Raw genomic sequence first — 22,325 nt, forward strand, 5'->3', positions numbered from 1 at the left:
TCATCTCCCATTAGCTAACAATATCAATGCAATGCTCTGGAAGACAGTAGGATGTATAGCCCAAGACCTCTAAGGAAGTTATTGGCTTTGAAAGGTCTGTTTTAAACTGAAAATTAGCCTGTCTCTAGTACTGCTCTCTTATAAAAAATTTCCCCTGAAACTGGTATTTGTAGAATCTCAAAACATGATTTTAGAACATGTTTTTAAGGGAAAATTATGTTCCAGAGCAGAACTTTCCAGAACCTCCCAGACAGTTTGGGCTCTAGGTCTGGGAGTGTAGCTTAAAAAAGTAATTTTTCCAAGCTGTGTTTCAAACAGGGATCCACATATTACATTTTTCAAATAAAATAAAATAGATCCTCCTCTTTAAGTTGTAAGCCTGTGAAGCTTGCTCCTTCATATGAATGCTTTTAGATGCATATATACAACAGTAGTTCTATATTAACAAGTTCAAATTATCAACATGATAAATAAAAACTACAAGGAGCAAGTGGGTCAAACAACAACAAGTTTATTGATTAGTCAACTTAGTCAACTGACCATATGAATGGTAAAATACAAATATCAGAATATCAAAGTACATACAAAGATAAAACTGGATCACTCCTAAAACTCATATAAAATTAGCTAGAGGGTTAAGGCACATAAAAGTTGAAAGTGGTCAAATTGTCCAAGCAGAACTAATTTCAGACGTTTCCTCTAATACAGAAGTTTATTGTTGTCTAACCCTGACTGGTTCAGACAAAAACCTGACAACGACCAAGGACACACTGGGATTCTCATCTTGTAATAAGAATTTTACATAAAATTGGACCAATTGTACTGTTAAATTCTAAACACCGGAACAAGAAGAATCTGAATTTTCCCAACTTTTCTGAGAAAATAGGCACTTTCACCCATACATATAAATGCACTGACACCAGGCCAATTCTAAAGAAGTGATCTATCCTATCTCTAACCCTAATTGTGCATATAAATGCCCCAACATAGGAGCGCATTCAAAAAAGAATGGAGCTGCCATATCCAAGCGGTGGGGCTGGAAATGGTAAAAAGTGAAAGTGTGACACCTCCAACGCATATAACTAGAACATGCAGAAGCCACAAGGTCCAGGAGGGGGCATGGGGTGAAAAGGACATGAAGGGGGAGTCATGATTGGATGCGCCAATGTGAAGGGTCACAGGTACGACTGTGTGGCTGATCAGAAGGGGGATGCCATCCAATGGGAGGGCATCTAGGGAGGAAGTGGTCACTGGTGTGGTGTGTTTGTGTGACGATGTGCAGGGATGGTGAGAAGATGCCAAAAAAAAAAAAAAAAATTACCCAGCAGTGCAGCTTCACACTGTGCTGTGCAGTCACTCTGCACCATGCCGTCAGGCTTGGGAGTGGCCGGTGTGGGTTTGATTGGTTTTAGAAAAGGCAGCTGTGAGCCGTTTTTCTTTCCCATCTGTTTCACCCCATAGAAAATCAAATGAAAAGTTATTCTGTTGTATCGTCAATGTGTGTTTGTGTCACAGACTTAAGCACTTAGGCTCTATAAAACTAGAGAACTTGCTAGGAGTATTGTGATATTGGAAAGAAAGAGCTGGACCTTTCTTAAGAGGAATTAAAGAGAAGTGATAGAAAAACACCAAAACTTGAAAGTGCTTTTTTCCCCATTAATGAATTAGGGACAGTGGATTTTGTGTAACAGAAGAGAACCCTCAGATATTGTGAGAATGAAAATAGCAATTCAACAGACAATAAATTGGAGAATCTGATAGTTAAAATGTAAGATTCAAATAAGCTTGAAATTGGGAGCCTTGACAGACCGGCATTAAAGGCCAGCATTGGGGCTGAGTGGGGGTATGGCGTCTGCACGATGCACACCCGACTCCACCCCCATGCTGGCGTGATGCTATTCTCCCCACCACACGGTGGGCAGCATCATGGCGCTCCTTTGGCACTGCATCCAGATGACCAAAGGAGCACCAAAAAGCTGCAGTGCTGGTGGCTATGGTACCCTTTCCACGGCACAGAAAGAAGCCGCGTTTTGCGGCACAGAAAAGAGCCTCTTTTTGTGGCTCCTTTTTGCACCATGGAAAGGCCAGATCGGGGCCGTGGCATGTAGTTGCCATGACCCTGATCCAGTGCTGAAAGGAGCGACTGCACGCTGCCCCTTAGGGGTGGTCTGTTCAGCCCCTGAGTTGCAATAAGGAATTTGTCCATTAAATGGATACATATCTACCACTACTGGAAAGCTTGTAAAATCAGCCAACAGTCTTTCTGCTATGGTGTAATTTATTTATTTATTTAGCCTCTGGGCTTGAGCTAGCATTAAAGCTTCTGTTGGAATACTGATGAGATCCATTGGATTGACCTGAAGAAGAAATCAAAGGATGGTTATCCAAGTTGCCTGAGTCTAAATACTTCTACGAGGCCAGAGATACCAAATTTGTTACAGATCTTTGCTTTTCTAATTGAGAGCTAATATTGTAGTGTTTGTGCAGTTCACACTGTTTCATAATAGTTCAGCATAAGGAGCATTGGACTGTGGATTTTACAACAAGGAAAGAGTCTGTTTCTTGTTAAAATGCTGTCACCTGGTTCAAGCTCTGTCTCCTTTGCTAAAGGTGCACACCTCTTTGTAGTTGAAATTTCAAACACAGAGGGCATCTGCAGTGCAATAAAGTCATCCAATTTGCTTTGTTTAGAGCTGCATTGACTACTAATATTAGTGGGTGAATTGGTCCTTTTCGTTCTTTTTGTCATGTTAATGACTGTGCAAAAAGCAGACCTTGCTCTTGTGCCCAACAGCAAGGTTCTTTATTAGCATGAAGAGTCTGTTATTCACAGGGAGAGCAGAGGCATAACACCAATCTGGCAGCAACACACCTTACGAGCAATGGCTTTTTAGCTACAATCAGTGCAACTCAAGTGGTCAGTTACTAAGCAATTACTCTGCTTAATTAAAAGTTATAAATAGGCAATAAAGACTTAGAACTATAAAACTGTTAGCAGAAGACTATAAAATAGAAAAATATGGGGTATGAAGCAATAAAACATATTGATAAAGTCAAACAAACTGCATAGGTCCCAGCAGAGCTTCCACCTCCATTGCCATCTTGGATCTCCTGGGTTAGATTCCTCAGGAAAGACTCATGGCTACTCGATTCCTGATAGCTGTTTTCACATACCATTGCTGGGGGCAAAAGGTGGACATAACTCTTCTTGTAGAATGGGGATGGGCAACGGTAGCAGGTAAAGAGAGCCCAATTATTATTATTATTTTGTCTTGAAGCCCTCTAGGAGCCTCACAGACTGCTAAAGAAACTCCTCAAAACTAGATCAGAACTAGCCAGAAATCCACTTTTGAATTTGAAAAACGGTAGTTTTTCAAATGTGGAACAATGAGGAGGTTTGGCTTACAACCTATTCAGTTGCTGAATTGTTGTTTCTGAGTGGTCATGGGAAGAGCAAGTCTTCAGATTTTATGATCAAAAAATAAAGAGCATAGAGGAGGAAGTTGAGTGGGGCTGGAGCTCACAAAAACACCCTTGGGAAGCCATGTGCCATCTTGCTCACCCCTTTTGGGCAGGAAACCAGTATAACTTACCAGGCTGCAATTGTATTTCATCGGAAATGAGCAGAGAAATGAAACAGGGGTCCCAGATGACACCCATGTGATTAAGATACCTGCACATATTTAGGATTTATGCTCATTTCTAGGAGAGAGGGAGTGATGCAGGCAGTTGAAGAAGAACTGGGGGTCTTCTCCTGCAAGTCTTTCCCCTCTTTCATAGGATCCTCTAGCTGTTATTCCATTATCCCAGTCTAAAGCACAGGTTTTCTCAGCTGTCTTTTGGAAGATAAAAGGCAGGGAATTATGTAGGGCCAGATTACTGGTATTTCATTTGGCCCTGTTGATTGGAAGTGGTTTGAATGAGATCTGGTTTCCAACTGGTCAAGCAGGCCAAAAAGGTTTAGAAACACTACAGCATCCAGCAAATCAAATTTCTTTAAAAAAAAACCCACAGAAATAAAAGTGGGATGGGTGTATACCATCAATAGCAGGCTCAACTGCATTTGCCCCTCTTTAAAAAACTAACAAAACAAAACTATTGCCAGTTCCAACCTTAATTGAAAACCTCAGATGCTATAGAAGGAAATAATAATTATTACCTATATAAATAAAAATGTAAATGTTCATTTATTCAAAATTTTAACTCTCCAAAAGTTCTTCACCAATTGCTTTGAAATGATGACACAACTTTCCACTCGAATACATGCATGTTTTTATATGTGCCACTGGTCACTGTGAGCTGTTGGTCACCATCCTCTGGAGTTTGCTGGCCCCTGAGGGTCCCTTTGGGACACAGAGAGTCCGGCAAATGGGCCTTGAAGGACAGGAGCCAGTGGCAAAAGCTGATCTAGACAGAGATTGCTTCTCACATGTTCTAAAGTCGGCATATCAGACAATCTCTATATCTACACAGACAACGGAACAACAAAAAATATTGTATACCAACAAGCACTGTGAAATTAAATATTTCAGAAACGTGCACTTTCTCTTTTCTTTCTTTTCCACTTAACCAGACTGAGCCACTCCAACGTGTGGCCGGATACAGCTAGTAAATAAATAAAATACTACTGGAAGTATCAGACCTCTTAGGACCTACAATTTGGTATAATCAGCGAGACAAGTTTGATCAAAAATGCTTCATACTGGGCTTGTCACATTAACTTTTTGGTTTTGTTTTCCAGCATTTCAAGCCTGGTTTAGGCTGAGCATTTACAGAAAGCACCATTGCCACCTGTATCCATGAGAGATTCTACACACTTTGCATTATGTTTAAACCAGTTTGCTGGCAGCCTGGTAGTGATTCATTTATTTTTAGGTTATTTATTCATTTAACATATTTCAACCTGTGCTACATCAAAAGACCTCAGGGTAGGGCACAGCATTAACATGTCGTAATGGCATACTCCCAAGCCCACATATCAGTAGTGTCCTTATCTTGCATGTGTAGGTGTTAGAAGTACCAATTAGTCAGCAGGTGTTGACACCTTGCTTGTGTAAGGAGCTTTTAAAAAACACACCTGGCATTCTGTTTCAATGGTCCCCGCACTCACTGGAAGTATTGGAATTAGTGTGATGTTGAAATTCATGGGGTTATCATCAGTCGACAGGTGACTTGAAAGCACAGACACACACACAGCATTAGGACAGATTTTGGGTAGCAAACATGTTCCCTGTGTTTTGTTACAGCAGCTCTGAACTCTTTTCAACTATTCTTTTGAAAGTATAGAGAGGTAATCCACACAGTTTGGCTTAACGAACAAAAGACCCACCCTCCATGTGTTATTTGATTCTATCATATCTTAAACCGCTTGCTTTTATCACACAAAAATACAGACTAGTTTTGGATCTGGACTTAATCATACTTAGTCATACTAAATCCATTAAGATCATTGGGACTTAAATTTGAATAATTCTGGATTTGACCTATTAAGTATTGAATTATTATACACAAATTAGACATCAGAATCTGGGGACCTTGAAATAATTTTTCCTTAACCTAAAACAGGAGTTGGCATTCTTGGGAGCCTGAAGGGCCACCTCATGTGTGGCTTATACAGACCTCTGAAGGGTTAGGATTGTCATGTTAGATCATTGGAAGTGACAATGCATAACTTCTGTTGTTCCAGGGCGGGGAGGCCCAAAACAGCATTCTATACACTTGCTAAATGGTTTTCATACACATACATGTTTTTTCTGCTGAAAAAAATTCTTTTGGGCTGTTTTTTGGCATGGGGATGTGCCAGGTCTTTTAGGAGATTTGTGGGGGTCATGGGACCACACTGAATAATAATAATAATGATAATGATAATAATAGGAATTATTTATATACTGCCCAATCACTGGGAATCTGAGTGGTTTACAACAGAGGGGATAATAGACTGAACCCTCAAAGATCTACACGTGTCTCATAGGCAGCACAATTGCTACCTGTGCTCAACGTTTTTGGGGGGTATGGGCAGAATGGGGTTTTCTGATATAGTCCTGTAGTGCATGTGATGAAGTGGAGTCCACAGAAGCTTATTACAGAGAACTTTGGGGAATTCTGAAGATGCCACAGGACCCTTTGTTGTGTGTGTGTGTGTGTGTGTGTGTGTGTGTATAGGGCTGGCTCATCCATATAGGTGAACTAGGCAGCCACCTAGAGAGGCAAAATTTAGGAGTGGCATGGCAGCTTTTTTTGTATATATTTTTTGCATAATTAAACATTATTAAAGTCAAAACTCATTACAACAAGCGACATAAAAGCAAGTCTTTAACCTGTAAAAACCTAATTGGCTTTTTGACTAATTCTCAATACTATGACGAGAGATTGGAACCTAGGTTTTATGTCATGTTTAGCTTTAACAAACAAAACAGCAGAAATCAAGGGGTGAAAATAATTATGAGGGGCGACGGGGTGTAAAATATTTCTAGCCTAGGGTGGCCAAATACCTAGAGCCAGTCCTGTATATATATAATAGTAGTAACTCCATTGGGTATTATTTGCATGAGTAGGGTTGCTAGAGTGAAAACCGAAGAGGGTTTCTGTGCCTCCTGTGGTTGTATAGATTAGGGAATTTCAGCAGATATTTGGCATGCAGCCAGATAGCAAGCAACAGCTACTGAAATTCCTACACTATCACAGGAGCCCTCTCCAATTTCCTCTCTGGCAACCCTATTTAATAGTCTTCCTTGTTTATTTTCCCTGCTGCAAGTTTAATTCTGTGTTGCAAGTGATGTTTGCCATAGGGGGGTGACTGGAAATGCCCACACTTTCCTCCAGCATTGGTTCTTGTCAGTCCTATTTTTCCTTACCACTTTGGACTCTCCTCTGAACCCTTTCATGACAGCTGGCAAATAAGCTGTTGGTGAAAATCATCACAGTCTTCCATGGCCTCATTGACAAGATAGGGTTTCAAGGGTTTTGCTAGCTAATTAATTAATTCGACTAATCTGTTAAAATATTGTGATCAACAGATAATGGTGCTCCTCATTGAGTTTGTAGGTTTCAAATGTCTGTATTGTTTTTAATCCAATTACTTACAAAAATTGCCTGTGGCAGCTACTATCTTAAAGGAGACATTCTCCATGTATGGAAAAAATTGGAATGTGTCTTTTAAAATGGCACCTTTTGAAACGTGGATTAAATCTATGGACTATGTTATGCTGGGCCATGTTAGACTTGGTTGTCCTGCCCAGCCTATCCTGTGCTGCTCATAAAGCTGTTTTAGTGGGATTCTAAGCCCTCCAAAGCAGGTTTTGAGGTGCATGGTGTTTTTGAGAGGAGTTGCCCTCTTCCTAGTTCCACCAACTGGAGATAATTGTGTCAGTGAAGAACACTATTGGATCCTGGTCTATGTGGGCATCATCGACACATAAAGCAATTTTCCCCTTTGCAGAAATACTTTTTCTTACGTGCAAATATGTGTGACATTAAATGGTCATTTATTTATTCAGAAGGATGAGATCCCTAGTTTGAAGAAATCCTGGTCAGTGGCAAAAGGTTTAAAAAATAAGAAGTTGTTGTTATTGTTGTTGCTGCTGCTGCTGTTATTTATATCCTGCTTTCCTCCAAAAATTGGGACTCAAAGTGGCTTACAATTTAAAAGCACGGTACAACTAAATCTGTAACACTGATATGTCACAGGCAAGGTCTTACCAAGAATGAGAAGACTTTCATTGTGAACATCAGTGATGGCATCATAAGACTAACATCATTTCTCATCCTAATCTTATGGTAGACAATGAGAACATTGGCTAACACTTGTCCTTCTTCCCTTTCAGAATCAAGCACGTGATTGGATATTGACCCTGAAAGCCAGAGGCATCCCTTGCTCAGATGATTTCTCTCTAACTACTACTTTAGGAGAACCTGTAAAAATCAGAGCCTGGAACATTGCTGGATTGCCTTCCGACTCATTTTCCATTGACAATGGGATCATTATCTCGTAAGGAACAGACTCAGTAGACCCGGGTGGGGAACATCTAGGGGCTGAAGGGTAGACTGTACCTCCTGGAACTCCATGAGAGCTGAACTTTACGGTTTCTCTTCCTGAACTTGCTCTGGTGGGAGAATTAAAACCAGGGTTTTAATTTTTGCTATGTAACTAGCATGTATTCAGCTGTAGTCTTGGTTTTAAGGTAGATTCCACTTCTGAAAGTCTCCAGGAAGCAGGATCCACCTTAAAAACAAGGAATATAACCTCTGTACACCTTTTTTAACTTAATAAAAAGTACCCTGATTCCTGAATAATAGGCAAAGCTTATCCTTGAAGTTTATATGTTACATTTTCTTTCTCTTTCTGTCTCCCTCTCTAGGAATGCAAGAAGATGGCCTCTCATGATAGATCCTCAGGGCCAAGCAAACAAATGGATTAAGCACATGGAAAAAGCAAACAGCTTGCATGTTATTAAGCTTACTGACTCTGAATTTGTGCGGACCCTAGAAAACTGTGTTCAGTTTGGTACGCCTGGTAAGCAGCCAAGTCCTAAAAGTGCACATTGTCAAGAAACATACTCTCTGCTGTACAATCCCGGGAAAGCAGGGTTAATTATAGAGTCAACATTGGTTCAAATTCATCACATACTAGTTGCCATCAGTTGCTAGGAATATTGGTACTTGTCAGCTTAATCATTTTTTTATGTGAGGTACTTTATTCAGTCATTATAATAATTTTGTATTGATTGAATCTGCCAAGATATCTATCCTATTAAGCTCTTGATTAAATTATCAGTCCCTTTCCTGGGTGTGTTCATCTTTAAAATGTCAGGCTGGTCTAATTCATCTAATGCTTTCAAATGACTCATACCTCATATCATTACAGGGCTGATTAATTCATAGCCATTCATTTATTTTTAAAGATCAGGATGATACTGAGGATGTTCTGGACTACAAATCCCATCAGTGAAGGAGCTGCAGTCCAGGACATTGTCAGGGCATCTGTTGGATATGAAAGGTGAGGTTGATAGAAGAAGCCCAAAACATCTCAAACAAATATCTATATCAGTGGTGAGCAAAGTGAAGCCCAGAGAGCACATGTCACCCCTTCAGGGCGCTTTTGATGGCTCCCAGGGATCAAACAATGCTTTTGCTCCAAAATGCTTCAGAAGGCGTGGAGGGTATTTCCACTATGTTTTGACCCCAGGGGTCAAAAGAAATATTTGCAGAAGTTATCAAAAAAGTGTTTTTGTTTTTTGGCCTGAGAATGATCCAAAATGACCCTCTAGGGGCCAGGAAATGCTCTTTCGCTATGTTTTGGGCCTTTTTCCCCCTGGAATGGGTGCAGGTGGGGAGTTGGGTCTCCAAGGTCTCCATGTTTTCTTAAAAAATAAGGAATAAGAGTCTGGGACAGAAAAGAAACACCCAAGATGCTAGTCATTTTCATCTAACTGAAAAAGTGGAGGAATCATTTGTCCTATTGCAGTCCACAGAAGGTTGTACGTACTAAGAAGACGGCAGACTTTACTGTGATATCTGGAGCTACTTTAGCTTCTAGGCACTGAGTGAGCACAGGACAAAATTATGTATTTCTGTCAGTACAGGGATGCCACTAAAAATGCCTTCTGACAAGCTGTAGGAAAACTTTATCACATTGCGTATTTTCCCTGCTTCCTGTCTTTATCTGTTGCTACTAGGGGCAGAATAAAACTTAATAGGATGCTGCAGGGACAGTGTTCTTACACATGGGGAATGGGAAACAATTTGACACAGGAGTGGCTTTTGGGTAGCAGCTCTATGTCAGGTATAACTTGTAATTCCACCCACAGCCTGATTAGTAACCATACCATTATTCTCTTTTTACAGAACAGCTAGAAAATTGTTAAATCGTTCTTTAAAACACATGAAAGTGAAGTTCAGGCTATGATCATATAAACTGGAATTAAGTTCCATTACATTGTATAGGATTCACTAATGAAAAGACATGTATAGCAGTAGTTTTCAAACTTTGGTCCTCCAGGTATTTTGGGCTTCAGCTCCCAGAATCTCTTACCATTGGCCAAAGTAGCTGAGGCTTCTGGGTATTAAAGTCCACAACACCTTGGAGGAGCTGTGTTTGAAGACCACTAGTATGTAGGATTCTGCTGCTATTCCCATGATGTCCTGATTTTTTCAGCATCTGAAAACTGACCTTCACAATGGTAGAGTATCATGCTGAATATTTTGTTGCTCTTTCTATTTTTGTGAGTGCAGTAAGTTGTGTGACGTTTCCATCATGGGATTAGAATTCAGAACTCAATTGCTCACTTTTTTAAAAAGGTGAAGGCAAAACCCAATCGGTAAAACCAGCAAAACCCAATCTGGTTAAGATTCAGTAGTTCACTGTAAGGACAATAGGACATAACACACCATTTCTCATCAAATAATACCTCTCACACATAATCATGGATATTGCTGACATTATGTTTTCCCTTCCAGCCAGTATGCATCTTACAAAATCACCCAAAATTGTTTATCGTAAAATCCAAAAAATCCAATGTTCGATTTAAACTAAATGTCTTTTTGTGTTTTTTTGCTACATTCTACATGTGTGCTTAGTTTCCTTAATTTAGGACAGGCCACAGTTTCTGTTCTGAGCTGGTGGAAATCCTCTATGGTCCACCGTGATTCCCACTTAAACAAAAATAGTTTGCGTTTTGAAGGGGAATTTGTTACTTTGCCTCATAAGGTATGCATGCTTTTAACCAGTTATTCATTTTTTGTGCTTAATCTTTAGTAATTCCAACCAATACTTTCAGAGTTGAAATGATGACATGCTATTATGCATCCAACCTGTTTAAATGTAACTTTCTTATAGACTTTGATCTTTGGACATTCCCATCAAAAATGTATATAATTTGCTTTCTCAGCATTTCATTGGCAACAATTTGCCTTTTTGGTTTTTTTTAAATTATAGATTACCCTTGTTTTTTCTGCTATAAAATATTACTTGTATCAGATTTTATGGTGGAGTTCTTTAAAATGTTTGCAGGCATCTGGAGCTATATAAAATATTTTATTTTCCACTGAGCTTTGAACAGTTGAGTACACAAGATTGGTTTCCCTCTTAGGGTAAAATTTGTTGTTTGTATGCTTTTATTTCTAGAATAAAGTTACCTTTCCCTTTTCACCTCTGTTCTTGTTTTGTTCCCATTTCCTGCAATTTTGGGTTGTATTCAAGTGCTTTTGGAAAATATTGGTGAAGAACTGGATCCTATTCTCGAGCCGCTTCTACTCAAACAGACCTTCAAGCAGGCTGGCAGCATCTGTATCCGCCTTGGGGATTCCACCATTGAGTATGCGCCTGACTTTCGTTTTTATATTACAACCAAGCTGAGAAACCCACATTACCTCCCAGAGACATCCGTCAAAGTGAGCAGTTTGCATACAAACTGTCTGATTTCTTTTATTATTTAATAAGGAGAGAATGATATGAATTGCACAGTCTTTCCTGTCATATTGTCCTGAATGGTAGCTCATTTGCCTAGTATCAATGCCTGTGTTTACTTTGTTTTTATTTCTTTTTTATTGTCTTGGTCTTTTTCACATTAACCCCATATCACCACAATACAGAAGAAAAATGCAAAAGAAAGATGGGAATGCAATGGATGACAAAATGCTCAACACACAACATGTAGGAGTGGGAAACTTGCAATCCTGCAGCTGTTATTCTGCTACAACTTCCATCATCTGTGATGATGATCATGTTGGCTAGTGCTGATGGCAGCTGGAATTCAGCATTTTCTGAAGAGCCATTGTCTTAGATTATTGGTTCTCCATTAGTTGGAGCAAAAATGTTCAAAGACCTGGCAAATATTCTCCTGCTGCCTAGAAGGGAATCCCAACTTGAGCTACTTCTTCAACTTGCTTGCAAAGTCTCAAAAGCTTGGTAGCTGATAAACCCAGAATTGTTACATATCTTAGCTTTGCAGCAATTCCTAAGCAACTCGCTGCAACTATACAAATTCTCTGCTATGTTGGTTCTTCAGCTTTTTTCCCATTTTCCCCACCCTACCAAGCCATTTTGTACCACATCATCAATAATTTTAATGTGGTCAATGACCATATTCCAAAATTCATTTACATACATAAAATGCATATACCTACAAGCATTAGTAAAATCTAATTATAAAGGTAAATGTAATTCATATAAAATATGAAATATAAAACCTGAAATATACAGTAAGTGCATATACATATAATAAAAGCACCTTACTGAACCTTTGAGTCTAGGAGAGAGGAAACTTCAGAAGTTAGCATCTACATGCTACATTTTGGTCATCCCCTGGATTAGAGCACTGTGCCTGGAGTTATGTCATCACCAGCAGTTGCAATATTTCATGACACTATCACATCTATGTTTTCAGAGGCTGTAAATTCTAAAGAATGTTTTGCACTGTTCTCTTTAAACTCCAGATAAAATTAATTTCCTGCAAAAAGTCTGGTGTCTCACTTGCATTTCCCCCTCTATCCTACACTGCAGTAATGCAAACTTGGTAGAAGACCATCCTCCAGAAAGCAAGATTTCTGCTCGCTGCTTAGTTGGTTGCATCTCTCTTTCTCAATGATATATTTCAGTGTTGCTTTCAGACACACCAGATTAATGGGAAAAATAATTGGAGGTATATCAAAAACATACATTTCCTCTTGAATATAGGATATACAGTGATTTATAGGCTACCCATAAATCTGTCTCACTCACAGATGGTAAATGCCATCCTGGATTTGAAAGCTCCATGTTTTAGTGGCCTGACATTAACAGTAGTTTATGGTTTATCTCATGGGTAAGGAAACTTTTACTTTCTAGATGTTTTAAATAATCTCCCAGCTGCTTCACTAAGCATTGCCAATGGTAAAAGACTGGGGTAGTTGCAGTCCAGAATCTCTGGAGGGCCAAAAGTTCTCCACTCCTGGTTTGTCTGTTCCCTGTGCTCTTTTGATTTGGAACTCTTCTGAATTTCACAGGTAACATTATTGAATTTCATGATCACACCTGAGGGGATGCAAGATCAGCTTCTTGGAATTGTTGTTGCAAGAGAGAGACCAGATCTTGAAGAAGAAAAGCAAGCCTTAATCTTGCAAGGCGCAGAAAACAAACGGTATAAAATGGGTTTCCTTTGAAAACTGTCTTGACAAAATAATAGTGGTTGAGGGAGGGAGCAGTTAATGCTAGATATGGAATCATGTAATTGTGGTTCCACTTGGTAAAAAGCTGCTGTTATTTGATGTTACTTGATGAATGGGGTTTCTTTGAAGATGGGGTTCATGTGAGCACATCTGATCACTTTGAAATTACCTCCCCCCCACACTCACACTACCTTGTGATGGGATTGACAGGGGACCGGACTATTTCCAAGAAATAGTAAAAAAAATCTGATATTTTTAAAGGCCTTTTCAATCTATATTGGTGTGAAGTTTAAGGTGACTGTAAAATCAGTCCTGCAGTGGGAAGAAAATGGTATGGGAAAATTGCTTTTAAAGTTGACAGAGGGTACTCCACAAAAGTTGGGAGAATCATGGGAAATATTTTATTTTTCTTCCAACTGAGGCTTTTGAAAGAGTTTATTGAGCATGACTAAGAGTTATCTCTCCAGGATGTAGATGTAGGGTTCTTTACCAGGACGATTTGCAAATATCCAAGTATCACTGTTTGAGTAGTTCCTTTGTAAAAGTGCTGATCTTGATATTCTGTGTGCCCCTTCCTTGTGGTTTATGATTGTTCTGTACTGGAGCTGGGTGTCATTCGAGGCTTCATGTCAGGCACTTGGAATTAAATTGGAGGTGCAGTCATGACAGAACTCTGCTTGCTGCTTTGTTGGACTGGAGAAAGTTCTTTGACTGGTGATAGTTTTGTCAAGCTTCATAGAGATATGTATGGGAAAATATTTAGCTAATCTGTGGTAAAGTTCTACTGGGAGCATTTTGAGAAAAGACCACCCTGTTAAAACTTATCAAACAGTTTATAATAATGTTATAATATTATTTGGCTCCTTTTAATTGCATCATTCCCTTTTGGGATGTATTTATTTACTGCTTCCCTGACATGATTATCTGGTTTTTTACTCTAGGCAGCTAAAAGAAATTGAGGACAAAATTCTGGAAGTCCTTTCATCTTCTGAAGGAAATATTTTAGAGGATGAAACTGCCATCAAGATATTGTCTTCTTCTAAAGCGTTGGCTAACGAAATTTCAGAAAAGCAAGCTGTGGCAGAAGAGACAGAAAAGAAGATAGATGCTACTCGAATGGGCTATCGTCCCATTGCAGTTCATTCATCAATTCTGTTTTTTTCCATTGCGGACCTGGCCAATATTGAGCCCATGTATCAGTATTCCCTCACATGGTTCATCAACCTTTTCATTATGTCTATAGATAATTCTGAGAAGTCAGACGTATTACAGGACAGGTATGTGAAATATTTTTATGCTTTAATTTTGCACATCCTGTTGTTCCTCCATATTTTTTCTACTTTGAGATATAATCTTGGAATATCATTTTTCGTTTTTGAAGAACTGTGGCTATGCTTCCTCCAGATGTAGACATGACTATTGATGCACCATATTCTCCCCATAAACTTGCCCATGACTTGAAAACTGCTGAGGAGGCCCTTCTGACTGTCCCACCACTTTCACCACCTGACTTAATCTGGTGGGAACATAGAAGAGGGCCTTCTCAGTGGTTGTCCCCAAACTCTGGAACTCCCATTCCAGAGGTTAGGCTGGCATCTTTCCTACTTTTCATAAACAGGTGGTGTTGGGGTTTTTTTTGACAAGCCTTTGAAGACTGATGATTTAGGCAAGATGGGCCTGGTACAATGTATCAGATGTACTGTGTATCGTTGTGTTTTTTTAAATGGTTCATGTTTTTAACTGGAATTTATTTATTTATTTGACAGTTAATTGATTTTTAACTTGAGCATTTTGTGTACTTTAAACTATTTAAAAAATCTTTTATAAGCTGTCTTGCATCCTGCAGGGGGAAAATGTAGGATCATAATGGTGATGACAGTACTGATTGCAGTGGGTTTTAAGCATATATCTAGCTTTTCAGTTGAAATCAATGGAATCCAAGTTCCTTAATTATCAAAATCCATAGGATTCAGGGCAACTTATTTTCCTCTGAACTGTTCCCAGTGTACACAGTGGGGAAAAGCTGTCATAGACATAAATGCAGGGGAATTTAAAATATTGGATTAAAATATTAAGTATTTTGAAACAGATAAGAAGTTAAGATGTTTGTCCTTGAAGAACTTTATAAGAGTATAATGTGATACTTTCTTGGTAACAGCTACACAGAAGTGATTGAAAAGCTCATAATTTTTTTAGATAGAATCATCCCCATCAAGTTTCTTCTTTATTAAATTCAGGATAGGGGATAAATGTCTAAACAGGCCTTAAATAAGAAAGCTTATGAAAATTAGGGGAGGCTAGCTTGACTAATTTCAGTATCTTCAGTTAATTGGACACAGCATTTAAGTTGACTTCACTGGAAACTCATTTAAAAAATAATGTGCTGTGAAAATTGAGTTCAGTGTCAGATTTTATGTGATACTCTTTTATATATATATATAGCTTGAGAATAAATCATAAACAAACTCTTGGAAGTTTGCTCTCCCCCACCACTTTGTATTTTGTACTGCGTGGATGCTTACTGTGTGTGTGTACCTGGTATTTCCAACCTTTGGATTGATAGTTTCACACTTTACTTTGTTGACACTTTGGGTGGGCCAGCTGTGTTGCTAGTGACTGTTAAGATAAGGGCACTGCTGTCATGTTTGGGAAGGTTGGTTCAGTTTCTTTGCAAAAGCACAGAGAAACTTGTAAGGACACTCACAGAAATATAACCCACATCTCTGTCTTCAAATGGAAAATGCACTTTCTGTTCAGCAGTGTGCATTGTGTGCAGATGAAACTATGCCTCTGGTCCATTGAAATGAACAGATGGATGAGTGTAAACATTAGTATAGGTATGACCATTGTGGAAGGGCAGGCAGCTTGGGTGAGTTTGGAGACTAATTTCACACACAGGACCTACCAGGGAGAACATACCTTGTTTTAAATGATAATCATGCTTTCTGGAAGCTTCCATGAGTATGACTCCTCTTTAAAAGAAGGTGAGTGCTCCCTGTGCACCTTGCTTTAGAGAAAAATGCTGATTTGTTTAAAAAGATACCAATGCACTATTTAATTTCAAGGGTTAATGGGGCTGCCAAACCTAGTGTGTGCCACATGTGTTGCCTTCTGTTCCCAGTCACAGGTAAGGCCTAGATATGCTGCAACAGACCTCTGTTTTTTGTGCCTTTTTTGATACCCATTTCTTAAGTTTACCATCCATGGTTTAGTTCAAGAATCCAGCTAGATTTCCAGAATCCTTTTCTCCAGCATAGATTTATGTTTATAATCCTCACCTTACATTATCATGGAGCTTCAGACTTGTGTCTCATGATACTTCATCAGTATAGTTTAATTCAATACAAGATGAAGTGTCTTCTTGGGATTTAAAAAAAATTGCCAACATCCAACCAGCCACATATTGCTGTTCCTATATGTCTCTAAAGGCTGGAAGAGTTTGATTAATCCCTTATTTCCCTGCTTTGGTGGAGGAAGTGCTCATAATGTCTGTGTGCTGTCTCCTTTGTTTGAACAGGAGGCAGCAAAAGGAGTGAGTGATCTGAAACTTGCAGTTAGGTATCCAGTTGGCAGGTGGAAATTTGCAGATGCTTTTCTGTATATTGCTGGCAATCTGTGTCTAAAGGGATGCAAGTGTCTTCGTAAAATAACAATTATTAGCCAGTACTTTGTGCAACATATCCCTCCTGTCTTCATGTATTATCCACTAGCAAATGTTTTAGCTACTGTACCAGAAAATACAGTGACAAAGGACAGTGAAGAAAACAAATAGGAAAAGAACTAACACATTTGAGATGTGGTGTTGGAGAAGAGTGCTGGGAATACCATGGATGGCCAAAAAGACAAACAGGTCCTTGAACAAATCAAGCCAGAAATCCCTTTGGAAGCCAAGATGATGAAACTGAGGCTGTTGTACTTTGGCCACATAATGAGATGGCATGGCTCACTCAAAAAGTCAATAATGCTTAGAAAGGTGATGGACAGCAGAAAGAGAGAAAGACCACATGTCAGATGGATAGACTCAATCTGGGAGGTCACAGGCATGAATCTAGAGGACTTGAGCAAATCATTGGAGAATAGGGGGTCTTGGAGATGTCTCATCCACAGGGTCACTATGAGTTGGGGCCAATTTGAGGGCAGTTAATAACAAACAACAAAGTCATGACCTAGCCTGTATTACACATTTAAAAATGTGTTCATTTCAACTACGTTCCAAAGTTTTATGGCTATAAGTGTTTCACATATACAGGCTGAAAGGGGGGGGGGGGACTTTTGATTCCAGCATGGTGGTTTGAGTGTTGGACTACGACTCTGGAGACAAGGGTTCGATTCCCCAGCTAAGCCATGAAACCTACTGGGTGACATTGGACAAATCATACACTCTCAGCCTCAGCGGAAAGCATTGGCAAACCTCCTCTGAACAAATCTTTCCAAGAAAGCCTCATGATAAGTAGGAAACAAATTGAAGGCACACAACAACATTAACAAAGTTTATGATTTGGCCCTTTGAAATATAATGCAGGCAGCCTGTCTAGTATCAGCAATAATTTACAGAGCATGTACAGCCCTGTAAGGCTAGTCTAGCAAATCTTCATTTGAAGAAAAGGGGTATGAAACAAATGGATTTTACACAGGATTTTCTGAAATGTGCAGAACACACCTTTTACTTGGTTGTATTTCTTTGTGCTTTGACGAGAGGGCAAAATGTTGCTTTATTTCACTGCTGAGACACTCAGAGGAGCTGCTGTAAATGGACAACAAAGGTTTTGAGTCAGGAGGTGAGACCAAAACAAGTTGCCAGCAAGATATATCAGAACACCCATGGGCTGTGTTAGTTACCTCATCCTTTCATTCAGCAGTGTCTTAGCAGCTATACTTAAGATAGCTAAGGTAGCTGGTCCACTTAGTGATAACTGATCCATCTGTGTGCTTAAAAAACTGATGAAACATCTCCTCCACTTTAGCTAGCTCTCTATTTGTGAAATAGGAAGTACTGCTGAATTAATAAGTTATAATGCTGTCCCAGTTCAGTACTCACGGCATGCATATTCAGTGCTTAGGGTAGAACAAAGTAAATTCTTCAAGTTAGACCTATACATAGTCATGATAAAGCCAATTCAAACAAGTGAAATTTAAGCTAATCATGACTTCAAGGACTTGAACTCCAGTATGACTAAGTTATACTTAGTCATATATTGAACCTTTTATTTGTTCCAGCCACACAGGGCATTACAATGCAAAATGAAATTATATGAGCAAACTAAGAGTGTGATCAGTAACTTGTCATACCTGAATGCTCTTAATTTATAATGTGTGCTTGCCACTGCAAAAGCAAATGAAGCAATCTCTTCCAAACTCTTCTGTCACCATTGGTTGAGGCACCAGTAGGCTCATCCATGCAGAGCATGGTCTGCATATTTAAAATGTAGCTCCTCGCATCATATATGTGATCCTTCACAGTTTCTGCATCGTAAATACTGTGGCTTGCTGTGCAGTCAGAAGTAAGTCACAGTAAAATTAATGAGGTTTACTCCCAGGTGAATGGGTATATAATTGTATACTCATTTGATAGGGGCTTCCAGAACTGGAGAGAGTGTCAGCTGCAAATAAAAAACAGTAAACATTCTCTTGGCCTGGACAGATAGCCATGAGTGTAGAAGGCATTTAAAGGTGGTTATGAAGGAACGGCATCTATTACAGTGGATGACTGTCCAGCAGTGTTAGTGGTGAAAGCTTGGAACTTGGCCCTCTACTTTGTTCTCTCTTGACTTTGGCAACCGTTTGGGCAATAGGCAAACTATAGTACCCCCCTTACCAAATGGATATGGAAGTGAAACAACAACAGGGCAGCCACCCAAAAGAAATGATGGAGAATATTCAGAGAAAAGTTTGCAAATTGGAAAGAAATAAACAAAAAACATTCAGAATTTTTCCAAAAAAACCCCCTACTTCTGAGAAATTTGAGCTCAGCTCTATTTCTGCTCTGAAATTGCTGTGTATTGCTAACTAGTAGTTCTGATTATTTGTGGATAAATGGACCATAACAGCTGAAACCTAAGGAGTTTGTAATTATATGTATTAAATGGTTAGCTGCAAAGTGAAATTAATTTGGGGTCCCCCCGTTTTCTTTTCTTGCTTGCAGGCTGAGAATTCTCAAAGATCACTTTACCTACTCCCTCTATGTGAATATCTGCCGTTCCCTCTTTGAAAAAGACAAGCTGCTCTTCTCCTTTTGCCTAAACGTAAACCTTTTGAAGCATGATAGACTGGTTAGTGTTGCTAAAGGAATTACTGTATGTTATATCACATGTTAATATATTAATCAGTTGATCGAGTTTCATAATGCTGCCCCATGTTGTTGCTTCTTGTTGCTTTCATTTGCCTGACATCCACATGCAGAGCTGGTGATCTGGAGGAAAGTAGGCAGCAGCGTTGCCAATTTCCGGGCAATTCCCCAGAATCTGGGGGATTTAATTAATTTCTTTCCTGGGAGTTTGACTGAATATTCTGGTAAATATTGGGGAATTCCAGGAATTTTGGATTTTGGTAAAACATTCTGGGGAATATCTTTGAGGCTTGTTGGCAACACTGGTAGGCACTCTAAGCAAGGAAGGATAGGCAGCTTTCTGTTTGCAATTGGTCTGTGCCTGACTTAACCATTTTTTAGAACAGGGCCAGATTTGTTGATAGTCCAGAGTTTCCTAGCCATTTGTTCCCTTCCAGGACAAATCTGGTCCAGATTATGGGGCTCGTTACAGGGTGCATGTTGCTTCCTTTTTACAGCATCTTTTGTAGCTACTGTCCATTGCTAAGAACAAATTTAAAATGTCAGTTGTGATGTATAGAAGCTCCATACAGTTGGCCCTCCATCCTCAGATTCAACAATCCATGGCTTGAAAATATTTTTTAAAAATTCCCAAAAGCAAAGCTTGATGTTGTCATTTTATAGCAGGGATGCCATTTTACTAGACCATTGTATATAACTGGAGTTGAGCATAGACAGATTTTGGTATCCTTGGGGGATCTTAAAACCAAGCCGCAGTGGATACCAAGGGCTTATTGTGCAATTTGGAACCAGCCTGTTTTAAATACCTCATTGTTTCATATATGCTTTTTTTTATACAAAAAGAGGTTGGGTTGCCTCCCACTTTGTTTGTCGGAAGGCACACTTTTTGTTTATTCAGGCCTTTGCCAATTCAACTAGCTAGCTTGCTGACTGGAGTTTATGGTTTGTTGGGTGCTGTGTATTTCTATTTATTGATGCACTTTGTGTGTTTTGTTGGGTTCAGTTAAGATTTGGGGCTTTTTAAATTTCAATTTTAAAATGGCTAGCTGCTGCTAGTGCCATTTTTGGTAGAAAAGTAAGAAAGAAAAGCAAACAAGCAGGCTGGTTGCTAGGTAGCTGCCATGTCCTTTCTATTCCTGTTCACTTGGAACTACTGTAGACTAGAATGTAGCAGCAAAAGGAACTTCCTCTGCTGCAGTAGAAGCCTCTGGTTGCATGAGGAAAATATGAAAGAAATTCACCAAATATAAGAGACATTATAGTGTATATTTCTTTAAGAGATAATAGCATTCTTTGCTGTTGAGGGGAGCAATGTTTATTAACATTTATCTAGTACAAATGAATTTAAATGATTTTATAGGGTCGTATGTATGGGACAGAATGACATGTGGGTACGTTAGGCGTCCTGGCCTCCCTAGGGAGAGAGTTCCAGAGCTTGGGAGCAGCCACTGAAAAGGCCCTTTATCTTGTTCTTACCAAATGCATCCGAGAGGGTGATGGGACAGAGAGAAAGGCCTCTTCAGATGATCTCAATACTCTGAGGGGCTCATACGGGGAGATACAGTCTTTCAGATAGCCTGGACCCAAGCCATATAGGGCTTTTTAGGTCAAAACTAGCACTTTGAATTGTGCCTGGAAACGGACTGGCAGCCAGTGGAGCTGTTGCAACAAGGGAGTTGTATGCTCCCTGTAACCAGCTCCAGTTCACAGTCTTGCTGCAATTCTTCAGATCAGCTGAAGTTTCTGAGCACATTTCAAAGGCAGCCCCACGTAGAGTGCATTGCAGTAATCCAAATGGGATGTAACCAAGGCATGTACCACTGTGGCCAGGTCTGACTTCTTCAGAAAGTTGGTTCACGAGTTTTAGCTGTGCAAAGGCACTGCCAGGGCTTCCAGGCTCAGCGCTGAATCCAGAAGTTCCCCCAAGCTACGAACCTGAGTTTTAATGGGAAGTGTAACCCCATCTAACACAGGCTGAAACCCTATGCCCAGATCTGTATTTCAACTGACCAGGAGAACCTCTGTCTTGTCTGGCTTGAAAGCTTCAATTTGCTTGCCCTCATCCAGTCCATTACAGCAACCAGACACTGGTTTAGGACAGGAATGGCTTTCTTGGAATTAGGTCGAAAGGAGTGACAGTGCTAGGCATCATCCACATACAGGTATCACCTTACTCCAGAACTCCAGATGACCTCTCCCAGTGGTTTCATGTAGTTGTTAAAAAGCTTTTCATTGTGTGACTGCAAAGGGACAATGGATGGGCAGAAACAGAAATAGGAGGAAAAAGCTGAGGGGACTCTGGTGGTCAGTAGCATCTCCTCAAGAAGATGGGCACCATCACAGAAACACAGCAGTCCTGAACTCTTAACTCTGGACTTGACTTTAATTCCATGAAGTAAACCAATTCTGAACTTAAAATATGAAAAAGGTGAGTGAGAATTAAGGTGCTCCTTGGTTCCTTCATTCTCACCTTCCCTTTTGTATTTTATTCTGGAACAGACTCTGGTTTTTTTGAAAACTGTTTTTGAACTGTTACCCTTCATATTTCAATGATCTTCTGAAATACTTAGTTTTGTTTTAATTCATTGCAGATTGATAATGCTGAGTGGAAGTTTTTGCTGACAGGAGGCATAGGCCTAGACAACCCCTATTCCAATCCCTGCCCCTGGCTTCCCCAGACATCATGGGATGAAATCTGCCGCCTTGATGACTTGCCAGCCTTCAAAGGCCTTCGGAAGGGATTTATCCACTTGAAGGATGGATGGAAAGCAGTCTATGATAGTTTGGTATGTTATCCACCCTTTTTCATCCCTTTTTGCTAACTGATGAAAATAAACATTCATTACACACTTTATCATCTTCCATCTGTAAGCTTCTACGCCTTTTTAGCTTTACA

At 39.6% G+C, this 22,325-nt stretch overlaps 1 protein-coding gene across 1 annotated transcript in view; it reads left to right on the top strand.

Annotated features, from left to right (window-relative positions):
- Window positions 1-22,325, top strand: part of DNAH7 (dynein axonemal heavy chain 7) — a 175,346-nt gene that overhangs the window by 115,058 nt on the left and 37,963 nt on the right. Inside the window, exons 46-52 of the mRNA XM_042446266.1 lie at window positions 7,824-7,987; window positions 8,358-8,512; window positions 11,198-11,388; window positions 12,982-13,115; window positions 14,085-14,420; window positions 19,286-19,412; window positions 22,021-22,215. Of these exons, the coding sequence (XP_042302200.1) occupies window positions 7,824-7,987; window positions 8,358-8,512; window positions 11,198-11,388; window positions 12,982-13,115; window positions 14,085-14,420; window positions 19,286-19,412; window positions 22,021-22,215 (1,302 nt within the window). The remainder of the gene's footprint in view (window positions 1-7,823; window positions 7,988-8,357; window positions 8,513-11,197; window positions 11,389-12,981; window positions 13,116-14,084; window positions 14,421-19,285; window positions 19,413-22,020; window positions 22,216-22,325) is intronic.

The sequence above is a fragment of the Sceloporus undulatus genome, chromosome 1 (assembly GCF_019175285.1).
Source record: "Sceloporus undulatus isolate JIND9_A2432 ecotype Alabama chromosome 1, SceUnd_v1.1, whole genome shotgun sequence".
Taxonomy (NCBI): Eukaryota; Metazoa; Chordata; class Lepidosauria; order Squamata; family Phrynosomatidae; genus Sceloporus; species Sceloporus undulatus.